At 44.5% G+C, this 18,226-nt stretch overlaps 1 protein-coding gene across 1 annotated transcript in view; it reads right to left on the bottom strand.

Annotated features, from left to right (window-relative positions):
• Positions 1 to 8,890: 8,890 nt before the first annotated feature.
• Snx19 (sorting nexin 19) overlaps positions 8,891 to 18,226 on the bottom strand; it is a 35,042-nt gene continuing 25,706 nt past the window's right edge. The window contains exons 9-11 of the mRNA XM_048458683.3: positions 12,454 to 12,638; positions 11,586 to 11,673; positions 8,891 to 10,558 (exon numbers count right to left, since the gene is read on the bottom strand). Of these exons, the coding sequence (XP_048314640.3) occupies positions 10,426 to 10,558; positions 11,586 to 11,673; positions 12,454 to 12,638 (406 nt within the window). The 3' untranslated portion in view covers positions 8,891 to 10,425. The remainder of the gene's footprint in view (positions 10,559 to 11,585; positions 11,674 to 12,453; positions 12,639 to 18,226) is intronic.

Here is an 18,226-nt window from a genome sequence, read left to right on the forward strand (position 1 = left end):
TGAACAGAGTATGAATCAGGAACCCCCATGCACGTGTGAAGTTTATTCCTCAAGAGAATGCTCCAAAGATAAAATGAGATGGGTTAGGGGTACAAAATAAAGGTGTGAGCCCCACTGATCCACACACCCACCCTCCCGGGAAAGGTTAATTCGAGGTGAGGCCCTTCCATTTCATGAACATTTGAAGGCATGACTTCTTCAGAATCCTAAATCACCTGGACTGCGCCAGGTTCAAAGAGGAAACATGCAGAGGAGAGCTCTTCCTTTGAGGAGGCTGGAAGAGCCAAGCCAAACACCTTCCTTTTACAGACGCGCTTTCCCTCCTTCATCTTTCACTACGCTTCTGTTCTTCCTTCCCTGCTCTAAGACTCACACGAGCTTAAAGAAATCCTCCAAGGAAAGCCAAGCTGAACACAGCGGCCACTCGTTCATCTCATGACATAGCTTGGAGATCACCATCACAAACTGGCCTGGATCTGACTCTAATGAAGCCGTCAGGTAGGACAAGGACTGCCTGTGGTTCCATCCAACCTCTTTGTATGCAAGAACTCAAAGACCAGGATGGTGCGAGGATGGGTCCACGGTATGCAACACCCGTGACTAGATGCCGGCTACTCTGATGACGGGAAAACGCCACCTTTCCCATTTCATTGCTTCCCTTCCAGAAGGGGTTGGGGTGGGTAGGAATTTATTAAAGATCCATAGTGTGCTTTATGTCAGCCACAAAACATGACACAAGGTTTTGTTTTTCAGCTCATCTCTCGAATGGTTCATCGTTTCCTTGGTGCTTCCTGAAGAGCTGAACATGGGTAACCTACAGGAGTCTCAGGGCTGCCATAAATCATGTCTTCCCGTGGCAAGGCCATGCTTCCTTTCAGGTTTGAACCAGTACCTGCTTACTGTGGTGGGTATTCCTGAGAGCAGGAAGAACCACTGAGAGTTGCTCATGATAAAAAAAAAATCTATAAAAAACACCTCTGATCTAGGAGTTTGTTTAGGAGTTGGGAGGTCAGTCTGGTACCGACACACAATCTGCACCTTCTCTGAGCCCATTCAATTCCTCATGGTGCCGAGGTCCTTTCACCCCAGCCACTGAGAGACTGCAGTTGGATCTGTGCTTATGAGGGGACAGGAGTAAGAGCTGCCAGTCTGGGATCCATTTCCACCTCAGATCAGCCAGGCTGAGTCAAAAGCATTGGCCATAGGAGCCGGCCCGTTACTGTGGCAGCAGCCCAGGAGGTCACAAAGTTTCAGAGAGAAGCAACAGAAGCTGTGGAACTGACTTGAGACCCCTCTTTCTGAGAGAAAGGTGACGTGACCTTCCCTCCCCTGATATGTTTGCACAGCAGAAGAGAGTTCTGGGGGAGGCAAAGCCCGAGGCATCCCCGTTTGCTTGCTCAGAACAGGATGTTCTTGCTGTCTCTGGGTAGTTGAGGGGGTTATGGGGGGAGGGGGCTCATATCTACAGGAAGCTGGGAAGAAAACTTCCAGATGGCAGAGAAACTTCTAAGTTCAACGGAAGGAAAGAAAAGTGTTGTTCACTGAGAGAGGATACCGGACAACTTCATTTATTCATCAAGCAAGAGTACATGAAGTTTGCCACCACCATCACTAGCCTGAGCGAGGGCTGAGGGGTGAATCTGGTCGCCCGAGAATTTGCTACGTGACAGAATATGTGAGGCGGAAACTTGGAGCCAGGCACATTGTTCAGTGCTGGGGAGACGGAATCAGGCTGCCTGTGGGGAGTTTACAGCCCAGAAAGAAAGACAGCAGTGTAGACAGTCTGAAGGCAGACTCCAAGGAATCTGCCAGCCAGGTACCTCTCCGGAAGTAAGTTGCATGTGTTTCAAGCAACTGACTGAAGAGAAACTCTCAAAGGTATCTCTTTGTTATCATAGTCCACCAGCAGATCCACGGGGTGGGGTGGGGTATGCAGAGCCATGACCAGGTACAGGGAACAGCAGCGTTTTGGCTTTTACATGTCACTTGGCTCTCCCTAGTCCTAAGTGGTCAGCTTTGTTCTCATATCTTTTGGAAAGTTTCTCAGAGGATGAACTTGTAGCAATAACTGGGGTGGGGGCAGGAAGGGAAAGCAGTTTCGTCAGTGTTTCTAGAGGCTGTGCTGCCCAGCCCAGCACCAAAACAGCTCTCACAACAGAGAGCTCAACGGGTCATTAAAACCCCTTGGCTTTGGAATCTGAGGTAAAAACCAAGGGAAGTTGAACTCCAGGCCTGTGAGCAGGGCACAAGACGGAGAAAGTTCATCAGAGTGTTTATCCTGAGCCTTAGCAATGACGCTGATATCCCTGATAGAATATCAACCAGGGAAATGAGGGCCGTACCCTTAAGTGGATACCATGTAATTATCAAAGACATTGGGGTGTCCAAGTCAACCATGAAGAGAAGATAAGCTGAGAAAAAATGAATTTGGGGGCTGTATGAGGGGGGCTGTATGAGGCAAGGAGACATGAGAGAGATAGGAGGAGCTTTTAAATTGTTTTTGCTGTTGTTGGGATGATTTCTGTGTGCCTAGTTTTTAAGAATAGCACCTTCGCCCCAACTCTCCTAGGAAGGAACATAGAGAAGGAACTGGACAAAGTGAACCATTGATTCAAGGCTGGCTACTAGGAAAGAGACTAGATTAGGAAAATTTCTATCATTTGGAAAAATTCCACAGAAACCCTAACCCCATAAAAAACTCAGGTCATGTCGGCCTAACATCAGGTATTCCTTCCCTTCCTCAAGCTGCAAGATACAGAGCTGCTGAAATACAGGCCCTTGCCTCAGTTTCTCCAGAATGCTAAAAAGAAGGACGCAGTTATGTTACTGGCAAACAGAAAGCTCACAGCCATGACTGCCGGATTCACTCGTGTACATCATTCCTCTCTAATCTGCCCTATAAATGGCTCCGCTCCCCACACGGCCGCCTCTGTGCAATCACACACTCTCTTTTCACATGCTAGAACATCAGAGTCTCTACCTCATCCAAATAGGCTGAGGAAGCTTATGGGTCTTCACCCATATGCAAGACATTCAGAGTGGGCTGGGGCAGGTCTGGTATTAATTATCCAGTGCTCTCCATTGGAATAAGTGGTTAATCCCAAGGAGGTTTACACTGGAGAATGACCAATCTTCCCCAGGGGTGGATACATAATCAGTCTTGGCTCCATACAATTTTACATCATGTGTTGTGCAAATGTGCCCTGGAACAAGGAACAGGTCTTATTCCACGGCAGATGCACGGTTTATACAAGTGTATTCTAAACTATCGTTAACTCAAGCACTGAGGTGATAGAGTTCTTTTATGGGCTCCGATACTGCCTTGACTCTCTGGACATTTTTATTCTTCCACCTGATCCTTGGTCTTTCCCACCACGCCCTGGAGGCCACAGACTCAGAAACAGGTGACGACCTTGTCCCTACAGACCTTATACAGGTGGCCAGATAGCTTGGGTCCCTTGGTTTTCATTCTGACGACAGCAGTCTCCTTTGATCTGGATTTAGATGCATAGCTACAACAGCCAACACAGTATGGAAGATAGCAAACACCCATCTTGTAAGGAATTTGTGGTATCCTTCCATTAAAAAGATGACTTCAATATGAGGGGTTTCGGTGTCTTGTGTGACGCCAAGACATTGCTTAGATACAATTTGAGGTGTAAGGCAAGATTTTAAACTTGGAGCCAAAGAAACTCAAGGACAGTGTTAAAGAATTCAGACAGTGAGCAGAAGCAGCTATTTTTTGTCTGTTCTTGTCTTTATTATCTGTTCTTGGCAGCAGCGTTCCTTACAGATAGTCCGATGTGGGAAGGCACTCAGTGTTTTCTTTAGGTAGACAACTTTCTCTGATCTTGGTGAAGTGAACTTAGTACAATTGAGGGCTTTTTTTGTTTTATTTATTTATTTATTTAGGTGGGGGTGGCAGAATGGTAGCACATGCATGTAATCCCAGTTCTGGGAGACGGAGGCAGGAGGACCCCTGGAACTGTAGTCCAGGTCAGTCTGGACTACAGTTTTTGAACCTTATGTGACCTTACTTACACTGCACACAGTATATCCTAAATTGTACAGGTTCTTGCCTAGGAAATATAAGAATAGACTTTCAATATTTTCTGTGAATAAGAACATAATAAGGTCTTACCAATGAACATTTGCCACCATCCTTTGTTTCTGCATTTATCTCTCGTCTCTTGAAAATTACTTCTTTAGAATTAATTATTTTATATTTTATATTTGTATTATTTTATGATCTTTAAGTAAATATTATTTATTTTGTACCAACTATGCCATATATTTATTATATTATATAATATATATTTATTTTATACCAACTATACCATATATATGGCATAGTTGATAGACACATAATATTTATTGCTAGGTGTTGGTGGCACATGCCTTTAATCCCAGCACTTGGGAGGCACAGACAGGTGGATCTCTGTGAGTTCGAGGCCAACCTGGTCTACAAGAGCGAGTTTCAGGACAGGTTTCAAAGCTACAGAGAAACCCTGTCTCAAAAAACCAAAAAAATAAAATTATTTATATTATATATAAATATTTTATTTTATACCAACTTACCATATATATGGCATAGTTAATATACATATATATATGTGTATGGCATAGTTGGTACAAATGTGTATATATAAATACAAACACATACACACACACAGAAAGAGAGACATCCTATATAAATACAAACACACACACACACACAGAGAGAGAGAGAGAGAGACAGAGAGAGAGAGAGAGACAGAGAGAGAGAGAGAGAGAGAGAGAGAGAGAGAGAGAGAGAGATCCAGCCATAGGAATATAATAGGAACAAAAGAGATACATGTGCTCACTGCCCTCAAATAACTATGGAAGACATTATGTCTATGTGCCCTGACTGCAGAGGCAATGTAAACCTGGGGGCAGGGCAGTTTTGGCTATAAGATCACACAATGCTTATTGGAAAAGGTGGAATTTTAATGGGTCCTGCTGGGTAGAAGGGAAGTCACACGTCCACAGGAAGAGGGACAGTAATCAGGTAATCTCCCCAGTGGAAACAAAAACAAGATCGGGGGCAGAGGCTGGAAAGAATCAAAAAAGAGCATGGTTGTTCGGGGCAGAATGTTAACCCCAAGATTTCTGTAAAGCTTTCTTTCCTAATCCCCTGCCTCAACCATCTCCATCTTCAATTCTACCCCTACTGCCGTACAATCTGTGACTCTGCCAGTGACCCAGAAGGCCTCAATGAAAACTGCCTTCTCTCGACTGCGAAGAATCGCTTTCCTAGAGAGTAGAAAGCTGAGCACACAAGCACATGAAGATGAAAAGGGCCTAGCCTGCTCTCACACTGCTGCTGCTGGATTTCACAGGAGTTGTCCTGATACAGGATGTGAACTCTAGATTTCCCTCCCTAACAAGGTCTATTTCTCTTGGTGGCAAGATATGGGGTGCAGGCACTTCACACATAGCCTCAAGGTTAATCTATCTAACAGCCATAAGGACAGGATGGCTCTACAGCAAGAGGGTCAGTGGACTGGTTCGGGTCTCCAGACTCATGTTAACCCATATAGGCAGGCCAGAGTTTTTTTCTTTTTCTCTTTCTTTCTTTTCCTTTTCTTTCTTTCTTTTTTTTTTTCAGGATAGAGTTTCTCTGTAACTTGGGAGTTTGTCCTGGAATTAGCTCTTGTAGACCAGGCTGGCCTCGAACTAACAGAGATCCACCTACCTCTGCCTCCCTAGTCCTGGGATTAAAGGCATGTGCCACCACCGCCTAGTCAAGTCTCACTCTTTTTAACATTTTATTTTTAATTATGTATATGTATGTCTGGGGGGAGCATGTGCATATGACTGTAGTTATCTCAGAGTCCAGAAGAGGCCATCAGATCCCTTGCATCTACAGTTACAGGTGCTGGCAAGCTGCACTATCAGAGCCCTGCAAACTGAACTCGGTCCTCTGGAAGAGCCGCAAACATTCTTAACCCCTGGGCCATTTTTCCCAGGCTGTTGGTCTCTTTTTTTCGTTTTCAGAGACTTCTGTGCTTGGTTCTCACCCTTATAAACTAAAGTTTCTGAGTAATCCTAGCCAATTCTCCCTTGTATGTAACAATGGAGTGCAGCGGTGACTTGGAGTAAGGGAGGAGAACCAAGTGTGGGCTACTCACAGACATATGGTCAACCACTGCGACACTTTAATCCTACAACTAGCCTGTATTCGCTAAGCAAGCACCGATTGGTAACCTGGGTCTACTTTGGGTGGAGTAGATAATGTTACTTTAGGAAATGGTTTTTGGCTGGGTATGGTAGTTACAGTCACAGCACTTTAGAGAGAGAGTTCAAAACTAGCCTGGGCTACATAAAGACCGTGTCTCTAGAAGCACGCCATGCTCTCGGCATTTGAATTTGGATTCGGTTCTTCCTTTTCCTTTCATGGTCCCTCTCAACCTGCAACCATCCACACTTCAGAACCTGTAACACTGACTTCTCTAGACATGCTTGCTGGGAAAGGCAGGATGGAGGAGGGGTCTTTGGAGAAATCCAATGTCACGTTGGCGAGGGGCCATCACAAGCCATTCTCTCCCTCCTGCTGCATGCTTGCTCTGTGTCCAAAGAAGCAGAGTTGACAGGGACTTTGAACTAGACACAAGTGAGAAGTGACTGGGGAGACAGCAGGAAGCCGCAGTTAGTTTGAGAGCAGCTCAAATATCCGCCACGTGACTTGGCCTCTGCCACCTTTGAGCGGGATCCGCCCTGTCACTGATGCTACCTCACCGCAGGAGTAGGTCCCAATGAGCTTCACTTGTTTCTTTCTTGGTGCTTGAACTTACTTTTGGGTTAGATTTTAAAATTATGTGTGTATGCGGATATATGTATGGGAGAATGTCCGTGTGTGTGTGTGTGTGTGTGTGTGTGTGTGTGTGTGTGTGTGAGAGAGAGAGAGAGAGAGAGAGAGAGAGAGAGAGAGAGAGAGAGAAAGAGAGAGAGAGGGGCACTGATCTCCTGGAGTTGAGTCGCCTGATATGGATGCTGGAAACTGATCTCTTTGCAAAAACAGTACTCAATTGCTGAGCCATCTCTGCATTGCCCTGGGCTTATTTAAAAAGACACTCAGTGTTATCTCTATGCAATGGGAGCTTTCAGGTAAGGCTCAGGATGTGGAATGATGCCTGGGACAATGGCTCCCTCATGCTCTCCTGAGGAATTCCATTTTTTCTGTAGCAGTGTCTCACCTCAAAGTAATGATATAGGCTTGTTAGCTGAACTTCACCCTTCAATGGTTTCATTCTCTTTTCCACAAAGGCAGTGAGAATGACTATTCTGTGATTTCTGGTATTTCCAGTGGAAAGGAAACAGAGGTCAAGTTATGGCAGAGTTGTCCAGCTGGGCCTTCAACTACAAAAGCACCATAGTTCCTCTCTCCTTGCCTATGACCAGCTCTTCCCCAGTGCCCATCCCTTTTCTATCCTGGACAGGCGAGCCTTCAGCTGGAAGAAAAGTCATATTACTGTGGTAGAAAGGACATGTGACAGGTGCTGGGTGGGGTCCCTGAAGGAAGCCTTTCACCTGTCTCCTCAGTAAAGGGGTGGGAAGTATGTCATCAACATCACATAGCAAGGCATTTGTATTTTTACTGGATGCCATCCCAGACTATTGAGTCAAATCTTGCTTTTTCTTTTCTTTTCTATTCTTTTCTTTCTTTCTTTCTTTCCTTCCTTCCTTCCTTTCTTTTTTCTTTCTTTCTTTCTTTCTTTTTAAACAAGATTGCAGGTGAATTGCATAGACATAGCAGTTTGGGTAGCACTCTTGTAACTCACTGGACTGGGTCTGAAAACTACCGCTCAAGGATCAAGTCTGGCCAGCTGCCTGTGCTTTTAATTCACACTTTGCTGGAAAACAGCTTCCCTTATTTATGGATTGCTGGTGGCTGTTTTCATGAGCACGGAAGAACTGAGTGGCCACAGCTGAGGGTGCAGTCACGATGCCTGAAGCATCTGCTTTTGGATCATTTTACAGGAGCTCTCTGGCTACTGCATCAGGATAGAGACTTCTCACTAAATGAGAACCTGGTCAGATTTTGCTGTGTAAGACAAAAAGGCAGCTGAAGACTGTGAGCATTAGTACTGAGTAAGTAGTGAGTGGTCTGTAGTATGCTTCAGGAGACTGATGGGACTTGGATCTAGGCTTTGTCACTTCCTTGATGTGTCATGTGTCAACTTATGTGTCATGCTTCCCATCTATAAAGTAGCAACATGGCAGAACTTACCTCATGGTGTTGACTACTGGGATAAATGATAATATATGCAAATGACCTCAACAAAAGGCAACTTCCTTAGGAGATTTATGGGCAGAATGAATATCCCTACGGAGACAATATCTATCAACACACACTCATTGTTTATTCCTTGAAAAACTATTCTTTTATCTGTCTGACTTTCATTTAGTACTTCTTGTATCCTTGGGAGTAAGTACTACTGTAAGTCAACCATTTTTAATGTGTACAGTCCAGCAGTGAGGGTGGGCCACGGAGTTAGTTACGCATGATGGGAATCTTTAGAGATGTGGTGTACAACAGTGTTTATAGGCAAAACTCCATGGCACCCCTATAACATAAAGTCATGTTTTTTTGGAAACTTCAAAATGGAAGTCAGGGTAACTTCTGTTAACAGTAAATTTGTACATGTTCCTATGCTCAGATCTTGGAGTGCATTTTCCTTCTAGGTTCTATAAAACTTAATCCAATATCTTGAAAAAAATTGTGGGCTATTATAGCTATATAATATTATATAAGTAAATACAGCTTTCTTGCACTTCAATAAATAATGGTAGGATCACATTTAGAGTCTGACAGAAAGAGCTCATCCCTCATATTTTCACTAGATACAGCATCAAGACAGAAAGAGTGTTGGTCTTATTTCAGATATTAATATTTTGAATTAATGAGTAAACGTAGTCATAAAAAAGCCAGAGCAAAACAAATGATGATCAAAAAGGAGAGAAAAGCAGCAGGCCAGTGAGGAGTCAGTTCTTCCCTGCTTTTCATTCTCCCAGCCTGAGCCTCACCCTGACACTCGGGCTCTTCCACACGCTGATGATCACGTGACCCGACCATGCCACCCAAGCCTAGCAGGTCTTCTTCAAAGCCAGATGGGTCCTGATGATTTCCCTAGTTATCTTCATCATTTCCTCTTGAGGAAAGCTTATCTTCTGGGGCAGGTGGGTCTCTTACATAAAATAAAATGCTCTTGGTGCCTCACCCCATTCTCATCAGCCTTCCTCCAAGGCCCCCATCCATGTGGATCCTAATGAGCAGGGGGTTGGGTATGGTCTCCCATGGGTACCATGTGAACGCCAGCGACTCATAAGCATTTACTGGGAGTAGCATTTCCTTTGTGACTCCCTCCAACTCCCTTTTCTTCTAACAGTTCCTCTGAGTTGTTCCATATTTCCAATGGACGCAGAATACTTCAGCTTTTATTGCTAGGCTCATAAGGATTAATTAAGGAATGGGAAATAAAATCTATATTCTGCAAATTTGCTATATTATGAGTTCAGAATAAACGATTCTTGGCCAAAGTCTTGTGAGGGGATTCCCACTTATCCCAGCTGCTGTTCTTTGTACACCCTCAGCCATGGAACAAGTACTTTCCCTTCTCTCTGGAAAACTTGAGGCTGAATATATAACTTGTCATGCAATTCTGTTAGGATAGAGGGAAACTTACAAACCTGAAACTCATTTGCTCTTGGGTAGGAGAGTTAAGAAAATCTGTAGTGTAAACCCTTGCAGGAAAGGGTGTGAAGGGTGGGGTGGATTTACCAGAAGTTTGACTGTGCTCTGAAGCCTTCTGGACAGGAAAAGTATAGCCACCCAAGGAAGCAGCATTCCTGACATCCCCTAAAAGGCCACTGTGTGAGAAAACAGCCAAAGAGCAAGAAGTCCCTCGAGACATACTTTCCTTCCCTCTTCTGGAATTACTGCAGCACTAGGCAGGGCAAAGGAGTGATCCCGAATAAACGTTTAGTTTCCAGGTGGGAAAAGAGAGCTCAGGAGATTGTTTCTCCTCCTAGGAAATCTGGCTATAGTTTTCTCCTTGTGCGTTTGTGGATTAGGTGCACACATGCACAGAGCCATGCTGTTGGTAAGCCATGATGGTGAGAAGGCAAAGAAGTCTCTGCTTCACGGTGTCCTTTCCCAAAGAAACAAGACCTCCTCATCAGCAGCCATACACATGCCATAAGACTATGGAAACAGATATGCATGCAATTGGGATACTGATGCCCATCACCTTTACTAAGGGAGATCTGGCAGGAGAATTGAGCCCCTGAGATGGAGGCTAATTAAGGTAGCTTCTTAGCTCCAGAGGGCACAGATATCTTAATCGGTCTCTGGGTGGTTGAAAGCTCTCTTTTCCAAGCCTTTGAAGATGGTGTGAATGACTCTTAGGTAGAGACAGCCATTCTCTTGAGGCTGCCCGGGGAATCTGAGGCAGAGGTGGTTGGGGCAGGCTCCTCAACGGAGTCACTGATGTCCAAGAACTCCAGGATGAGGTCTCCAAGGCAGTAAATCAAATGTCTGAAAGAAATGGATAGAACCAACTGAGAAGAGTGCCTACCTCATATAGCTCTTGTCTTAGAGAGAACTTTAAGATGCTTCAACTGTTACCAGCAGCTGCAAAGTCTGTAGCAGAGCTGCCATGGAATCAGTGTTTACTGCACTACTGAAAGCTACAGCTCAATAAAGACAAGAACAGTACTGGAGACCAGACTCTGCAAAACCACATTCTCTGCACAGTGGCACCAGCATGCCAGCACTACTCTGCAGAACTGCTCTTCTGTTGGGAAGAACTGTTGGGATGTCATTACAGCTGACTGTTGCTTCTGATGATGGATCAAAGTGAATTTACTCTCCATGAACTGAGTCCTTGAGTCTGAGAGTTGAGAACTTAGACACTGATGGAGGCTTGAGAAGGCAGGTGCTAGGGGATATGATACTTCCTCAAAGCTGTCTCGCTTTAGAGATGGGATCTATCTCCTGAAATGTCTAGGTTCTAGTCCCTTTATATGATGCAACCCTATCTATATCCCACTAAACAATGACAATTTCTGATCTCAGTACTAATCACAGCTTTGCTGTGAAGCTGGGGACCTGTGGTGAAAGACTTTACGTAGCCTGAACAGGTAGGGCATATTCCTGACATAGGACTGACAAATATTGGGGAAAACCATTGAGCACACTTCCTCAGCACAGTGCTGAAGTGCTGATGTAATTGTATAAAGTGACATTTTATGGAATTTAGTCACAAGGACTGTGCTTGCCTGGAGGTTAGCAGAGCACTTTTAGCAGCTCTTGCTGGGGTCTGCACTGAGTTCTTCCAGACACAGACAGTGACTGGTCCCACAGCAGCCTTCTACCACCAAGTCACTGCTCAGAAGCTGGCAGCACAGCTTTCACTGAGTGTGTGTAGAATCTGGATCCTGACCCTTTGGTCAGCACAAGTGCAGACCTATTCTGACAGTGGGATCTGCCCTTACCAACCTTACACCTGAGACAGCAGACAGCTTTCCCTACACTGTGCTGGGTACTGTGCACTCCGGCCTACCTGTTGATGAGGGGTTGCTGGAATGACTCCAAGACCAGACCCCAGCTCAGCCGGCACTTGTTCACTCCCAGGATGTTTACTAAAAAACCTGAAGGAGAAAAACCAAGTAAGACCACGGTAGCCTTAGAATCAAAGAAGAGCATCTCCCAGAACTCATGCTAGCCCACAGATTGGCTACTTCTAGGATAGCCCTAAGGTACACAGCCAAATGAAAATACCATAGAACAGAGAGAAGTTGTGAAAAAATACAGCTTTTAAATATATGTAACTTAGAATGCGCCTCAAGGGCTTTGCGACCTGCCACAAAGGTGGAGAGATATTTTTGAGGTCAGTGCTTAGGCTGGTGAAAAGGTAACTCAAGTGGATTGTCCAGAGCTGAACTCATTACTCTTCCCTGGTTACCAGAGCCACAGGCAACAAACGGCCTTCCCTGGCACTGAAAAACAACACAAGAGAAGGCTGTGTTTTTACTATTGCTAAGGACACAATTAATCAAGTGTGAGCTCTCAGGAGATAGCATGCTCTTCTCTAGTCCCCAAATACCATCAGTTAGCAGAGAACTCAGCATTGTTACGTGGTGGGAACAGTGCTGAGATCTGCTACTGCAGCAATAGCTTTTGCAGAACTGTCCCAAAGTTTTAAACCCACACGCCTATTCCTTAGTATCTGCGGTCAAAGTGAGCCTTCTACTCTCTGCTCATCAAACGTGAGCGAGCAATGAAGAATCACATCCTCCCATCAGTTGGAGAAATGGGACCTTAAGGGCCCTTTGGAGATAGGGAAGAATGTCAGGCAGCAGTGGCAAAGCAGGATGGGAGGAAAAAATATACATTAACAGTAAGTATCACCATCTCACTGGCCCCATTACCTGGCAGGATACTCATCAAGCTCTGCAAAGCCTGCTTCTCAGTAGCTGCTTTCTGTGCCTGAGTCCTCCCAGGCCGTGGAAACTTAGACAGCGCCCCACTAGGCCAGATAGATTCCTGAAGAAGCCGGAGGTACTGCACCCAGCGCTGGGGACACGTTAGATTAGCCACCTGTACTTCTAGCCACCTGTGGTAGCAGAGAGAAGAAAGCTCAGAAAAGCCATTTTCAAGGCAACAGGCTGGCTGTCTACCTCTCCGCTCAGACTCATACTTTAAAATCCCAGCTGTGAAGAGACAGTATTTGTGAGCATGGGCTCTGAGGTAATTAGGTCATGGGCCATAGCCCTTGTGAACGTGGCTGTAGTGTTCTTTCTAAAGAGACTTAAGCCCCCAAAAGAGGTGTTTCATCTTTTACCATGTAAGAATATAGGAATGAGATAGAAATCTGTGAACCAAAAAGTAGGCATATGACTGATTCTGTCAGTTTCTGGACCCTGACTTCTCAGTCCTGAGAAGTGTGAGAAGTGAATTTCCATTGTTTACAAACTTTATGTATTCACTATATTTTTCCTAGGTTCATCCTAATAGACTGAGAGAGTATAATTCATATAAGTAGCCACAGTCAGCAGCAGCCTTCATGATGGAAAACCAAGACAGCTCAACAAGTGGGACCACACATTTCAAGACAAGCAATTGTGATAACACTGTATCAGGCACTTGCAGAAGAAATGCTAGCAGGCCCCAATCTCAAAGTAATCTTTGGGTTGTACCCAAAGTCTCCTTCTCTCCTACAATCACTGCCCTGGAGTTATGATATTGGTGATTTTCACACAATCTCTTATTCTTCCTCCTTGCCATCTGGTACGGTCAGGAGGCCTGTGAGGCCTTTGTCTTCAGGATGTTCTACACCCTCACACTGCTTCAAGCTCTCGTCTCTGCTTCCACAAAGTCTCATGTGAACACTCACTCCCTGTTGCATGAAACTCTCCCTGAGAGGCCCAGCTCAAGTGCTTTCCTGACGCCTCTTCCGGCACTTGGTGCTGTCGCGAAGGTGTGTAGTTAACATACTCTGGCATATGAATTTCTTTCCCACATGCTTCGAGCTTTATGTTTTAAGTAGACTGTCAGTACCACAAGAATTCAATGCCTTGTACTTCTTCAAAATCCCCAAGAAATTGTACTACCTTGGGCTACCTTGTAGCCCAAGAAATATTTGCTGAGTGATATCTAGTTTCATCATTATGAAGGCTTTCCCCTTTGTCTTGCTTTCAAACATGATTCAGTAACTCTCAGGCACAGATAAACCAATTCTGGAGCTCAGCTGAAAACCTGGAAGGTGTGTCAACATTATTCCTTACGTTTCTGTATTTTTCCCTAGTGACACCTAGTCACTGTTGAGGCTTCCTTAGTATGTATCTCCTTGGAGACAGGCATGGCTATGCTGGTCAAGGATGGACCATCAACCACGTGTCCTTATACCCAGAAGGTTGTTCGGGACTGCACTACATGGCAGCTCATGCCATTGCTCTTATATCCAAACTACCTGTCAGCCATCCAAGAGAAGAGGGGCCGACAAGGCAAACTTTATTTAACCTCCATTCTTCAGACTGTCTGCATTCCACTCACGCTGGGCATTCCAGTCCTGGGGGCTGCAATCCCCCAAGTCCGGGGCTCAAAATGATTCTAAGAATAGGAAGTCCAAAGGTAACAGCAGGGCAAGAATGGCAGGCATCGATAGAGATCAAGCGCGGCACAAAGCCTCTCTTGCCCAGAATAGCCAACAGGATCGTGCCTGTTATTATTAGGGCTGCATCTCCTTTCACAAGGCTTTTCATTCAGCAGGCCTAAGCCACCTGACAACAGGGATCTAGTGGCAAGAAGAATTCCTGCTCCTGTTTATAGAAGAGCAGCACCCGAGGGAGGTAGCTACAATGACCTGATCAGGTTCTCTCCAGGGGTAAGGTGGCTCCAGGACTCCCTCTTCCCTGAAAGCCATGTACGCGTTTGCATTTTTTACTAAGGTAACCATGTGTGCTAGATCTCATCTAAGAATGTGGGGATGGGCAAAGGCTTGCTTGCTAACTCGAATCTTCAAAGAGAGTGGAGAATCTTGACACAAGACATAATAAGCAGGATGAGATTTAGCTCAGCTTCACTCATGTATGCATAGAATAAACCAGTCTATCTTGTTTCCTGTCTTCTGGGCTGGTAATGCAGTATTCAAACTCTCCTAAGCAAGCACAGCATCCACACAATCTTCCCTTATACAAGAGCGCATCTGGGTGTATCAGTCATTTTCTGGGCAATGAAAGAGCAGCCAAGGCCCCAACCACTGACCCACCTCTCCAGCTCCACCCTTCCATTTGTTTATCAAACTTTAACCCCATGACTTCTACTGAGCTCACTCAGAGATCAGGGATTTTGAGTCTACATTAATTTATCCAGATTTTACTATGGCAGGGATGTCCTCTTTGCTGTCTCCCACAGGAATTTAGCATCTCATGCACAGACACGGGGTGCAAACAGTGTTTAGTATGTTGCAAAGCATAAACTTATACAAGTCTGACTATAATTCTTCAAATTCTATGAACGCTGGGAAGAAGAATCAAAGCCCAAAATGGTAAAATTTAGCTCCTGGAGATGGGGCTGAGTTTGTAAGCTAAATAAGGGGAGGCAAAGCAGGGGAACTGTCAGTGAGGACTGGAACCACCAAGCTAATGCAACAATCACTGGAAGGCAGGACGAAGTTGAAGCACAGAGCTGGTCAACTGAAGGCCCCAAGGTCAACCCCAGGAATGTCTGAAACAGGCCTAGGGCAAACCGGCGGAAAGAGAAAAGAATTCAGGTCTACAAAGGGGAGAGAGAGGAGTTCTAGAGTGTATCTCACAGGTCACAGGTGGCACGTGTGACTTAAATAGCTATTCTTTCCAGAACTGTCCTCTTTCCAGTATTTCCTGCGGTTCGCTTTCCCCAGTCCCGCCTCACGTTCTGGTCCTAGTCAATACATCCTCTGTGCTCTAACTGGAGGCTGGGTGGTATCTCATCCTGAACAACAAACACACCAGTGCTACAGGGAAAAAGGACCAAGCACAAACTAAGAGGACGGCCACCATGACGACCCTTGCCTAAGTGCCATGCTCCTCAAACACCACTCTAAGTGTCTAAGCTGTCTTTAACCCAGTCTCTAAGACACGGTTTAGTATTACATAGGATGCATTTCTAAGCTGTAGATTCAGGTATTTGGTATAATTTGCTTTTTTTGATGTCTAGATAGAAACAAACACCAGGAGATTCTAGAAAACAAAGAGGGATGAGATTCTAGCCCAGGTTCCCTTTCTTTTATTCTGTCATTTTTCTCTAAGCCCACTTATTTAAATTTTTTTTGAGATTTTATTTTATTTATATGGGTAGTTTACATCCATGTGTATCTGTGCACCATGTGTATGCAGGGTCTGTGGAGGTCAGAAAAGGGGGTTTGATCCCCTAGGACTGTAGTTAGAGCTGACTATCGGGCACCATGTGGATCCTGGGAATTGAACCTAGGTCCTCTGCAAGAGTGGCCAATGCTCCAACCCCTGACCCACCTCTCTAGTTCCACCCTTCCATTTCTTTATCAAACTTTAACCCCCTGAGTTCTACTGGGCTCACTCTGAAATCAAGCTACCTACCCGCAAGAGGGAAGGCAGACATGAAGGAGTGATCAGAAAGCATGATCCTGTGACCTTCATTTGTTCCCTTCCTCTCCCTATTGCACACATTAGCCCATTCCTCTAAAATTTTCTCTTTAAAAATTATTTTCTTGTTTACTTATGTGTATGTGTAAGTGCATGTGGATATCCAGAGAGGCCAGAAGAGGACTTTAGCTCTGCTGGGAATTCTACTGGTTGTGAGCCACCTACATGGGTCCTCTGTGAGAGCATCAAGTCCCCTTGACTGTTAAGCTCCTTCCAGTCGGAAGAGTTAAAACGAGATCTGTATTGCTGTAGCTCCCTTAAAGTAAAGGGATGGAACTGATGGACTGAAGCAGGGTCTCTAGCCTCATATAACCCAGACTGGCCTTGACATGGCATCTTCCTACCTTTACCTTCTGCTGCTGGGACTGTGGGAGAGCCACTAGAACCAGCTCTTTTACCCTCTGGTTAACCTAAATCTAAAGTTTCAAGGTGGCTATAAACACACACATCTCTCTCACCAGCTATCAGAAGTAACTTCTGCTGCATCACTTACAACACAAATACCATTGTTTATGTAACACAAGACGCCTGAAGTAAACACACTGAAATAAACGGTAGAGAATAGCCTCCAGCAGCACCGGCTTTATTTCCCACCACTAGTCCAGGTCTGATATTTGATTTAGAGAGGCCTTTTTCTGTCACTCTACCTTTATCCCTCCTCTCTCCAACCCCCACTCACAAGCTTAGTCTGTCAAGCATGTGGGAATGGAAGACTCCAAAATAGCAGATAACATGACCAAAATTCAAAATGAAACAAGTATCAACAACAAAAAAGAATAACCAAGAGACTGCACTGGGACATCTGTGGGACATTGGAGGGCTTCTGCTTTGCCAGATATGAAAGGAGGGGATGAAAAGTAGGCTTGCAGCTACAGAGGAATGCATGTTACTCCATGTTCAGAAGAACCTGGTCTGAAATAGCTACAGATAGAGAAATGGAGCAGGGGCTAAAATGGAGACAGTTTAATACCAGGGCTTAGAACAGCACTTCAAGGTTAGTAGAAGGTCACATCCCATCAAAACAAGAATCAAATCTCCTAAGGGAGGGGAGAAGACATTGGAGATCATATCTAATCTAATGGAGATAGTTGAGTTCTCCTCTCACTTCTTGTCTAAGAGAGCTAAAGGCTAAGTGAGGGAAGGTCCTGGATTAAATGACTTAAATGGAAGAGAAATGACGGTGAAGTCATGAAATAGAAAATATGTGTACTGATAATATTCTAACAAAAATTCCCAGTGTATTCTGAATGAAAGAAAATAAGAGCTGTCTTAATTATCTACTGCGCTGTATATAATTAAGCCCAAGAAGATACTCCAGTCTCACTGAAAGGTATCAAATAAGGTTCAAAGAAAAAGAGAGAAAAGGTGATCAGGTTAAAGCTGACCTTTAATGAGCTGTTCTTCTGTTTATGGACATTTTCTACCATTTGAAACAGACCTATAGTATAGTGGAGACTCACCATAGGACCCTTGAAGGAAGGTTTTTAACCGTATACTTCCTGATGGTTTGACTACTAATTCTTCACCGTGAGGGCTATTCTGGGTGTTAGGAAGTTCTCAACCAGTATCTCTGCCCCTCTACCTAACTACAATCAAAAGTAATCAGACATTGCCATACACCCCCTCAGAATAAAATGGCTCTGGTTGAGAATAATCGCCTTAGACTTAGGGCTGTTTAGATTCTATATATTGGGCCACTTTCACAGTGGGTTTTCAGAGCTCAGCAGTCTAGCACATTTAGTATATTTCAAATAGTGGCTGGACATCATTAGCGAATATGTGTTGTCATTTGTAACAACAATTTAAGAACGCTAAGTAGAAACCGAATAGGAAATATACAAGTGTATTATATATTTTAGGATAGTTTTGTTTGTTTCATGCATGCACGTGCCTACATGTATATAGATTAAATATGTATGTATATCTGTATACGTGTCTGTACACATGTATAATTCAGTAAAATTCAGTAAAATTTTCAAGTTAAAATTTATTTCTTCCTGTGGACAGAAGTTTTTAGAAAAGTTGCAATACAATATATGGA

Source organism: Myodes glareolus, chromosome 4, assembly GCF_982192425.1.
Source record: "Myodes glareolus chromosome 4, mMyoGla1.1, whole genome shotgun sequence".
In the NCBI taxonomy this organism is placed as follows: domain Eukaryota; kingdom Metazoa; phylum Chordata; class Mammalia; order Rodentia; family Cricetidae; genus Myodes; species Myodes glareolus.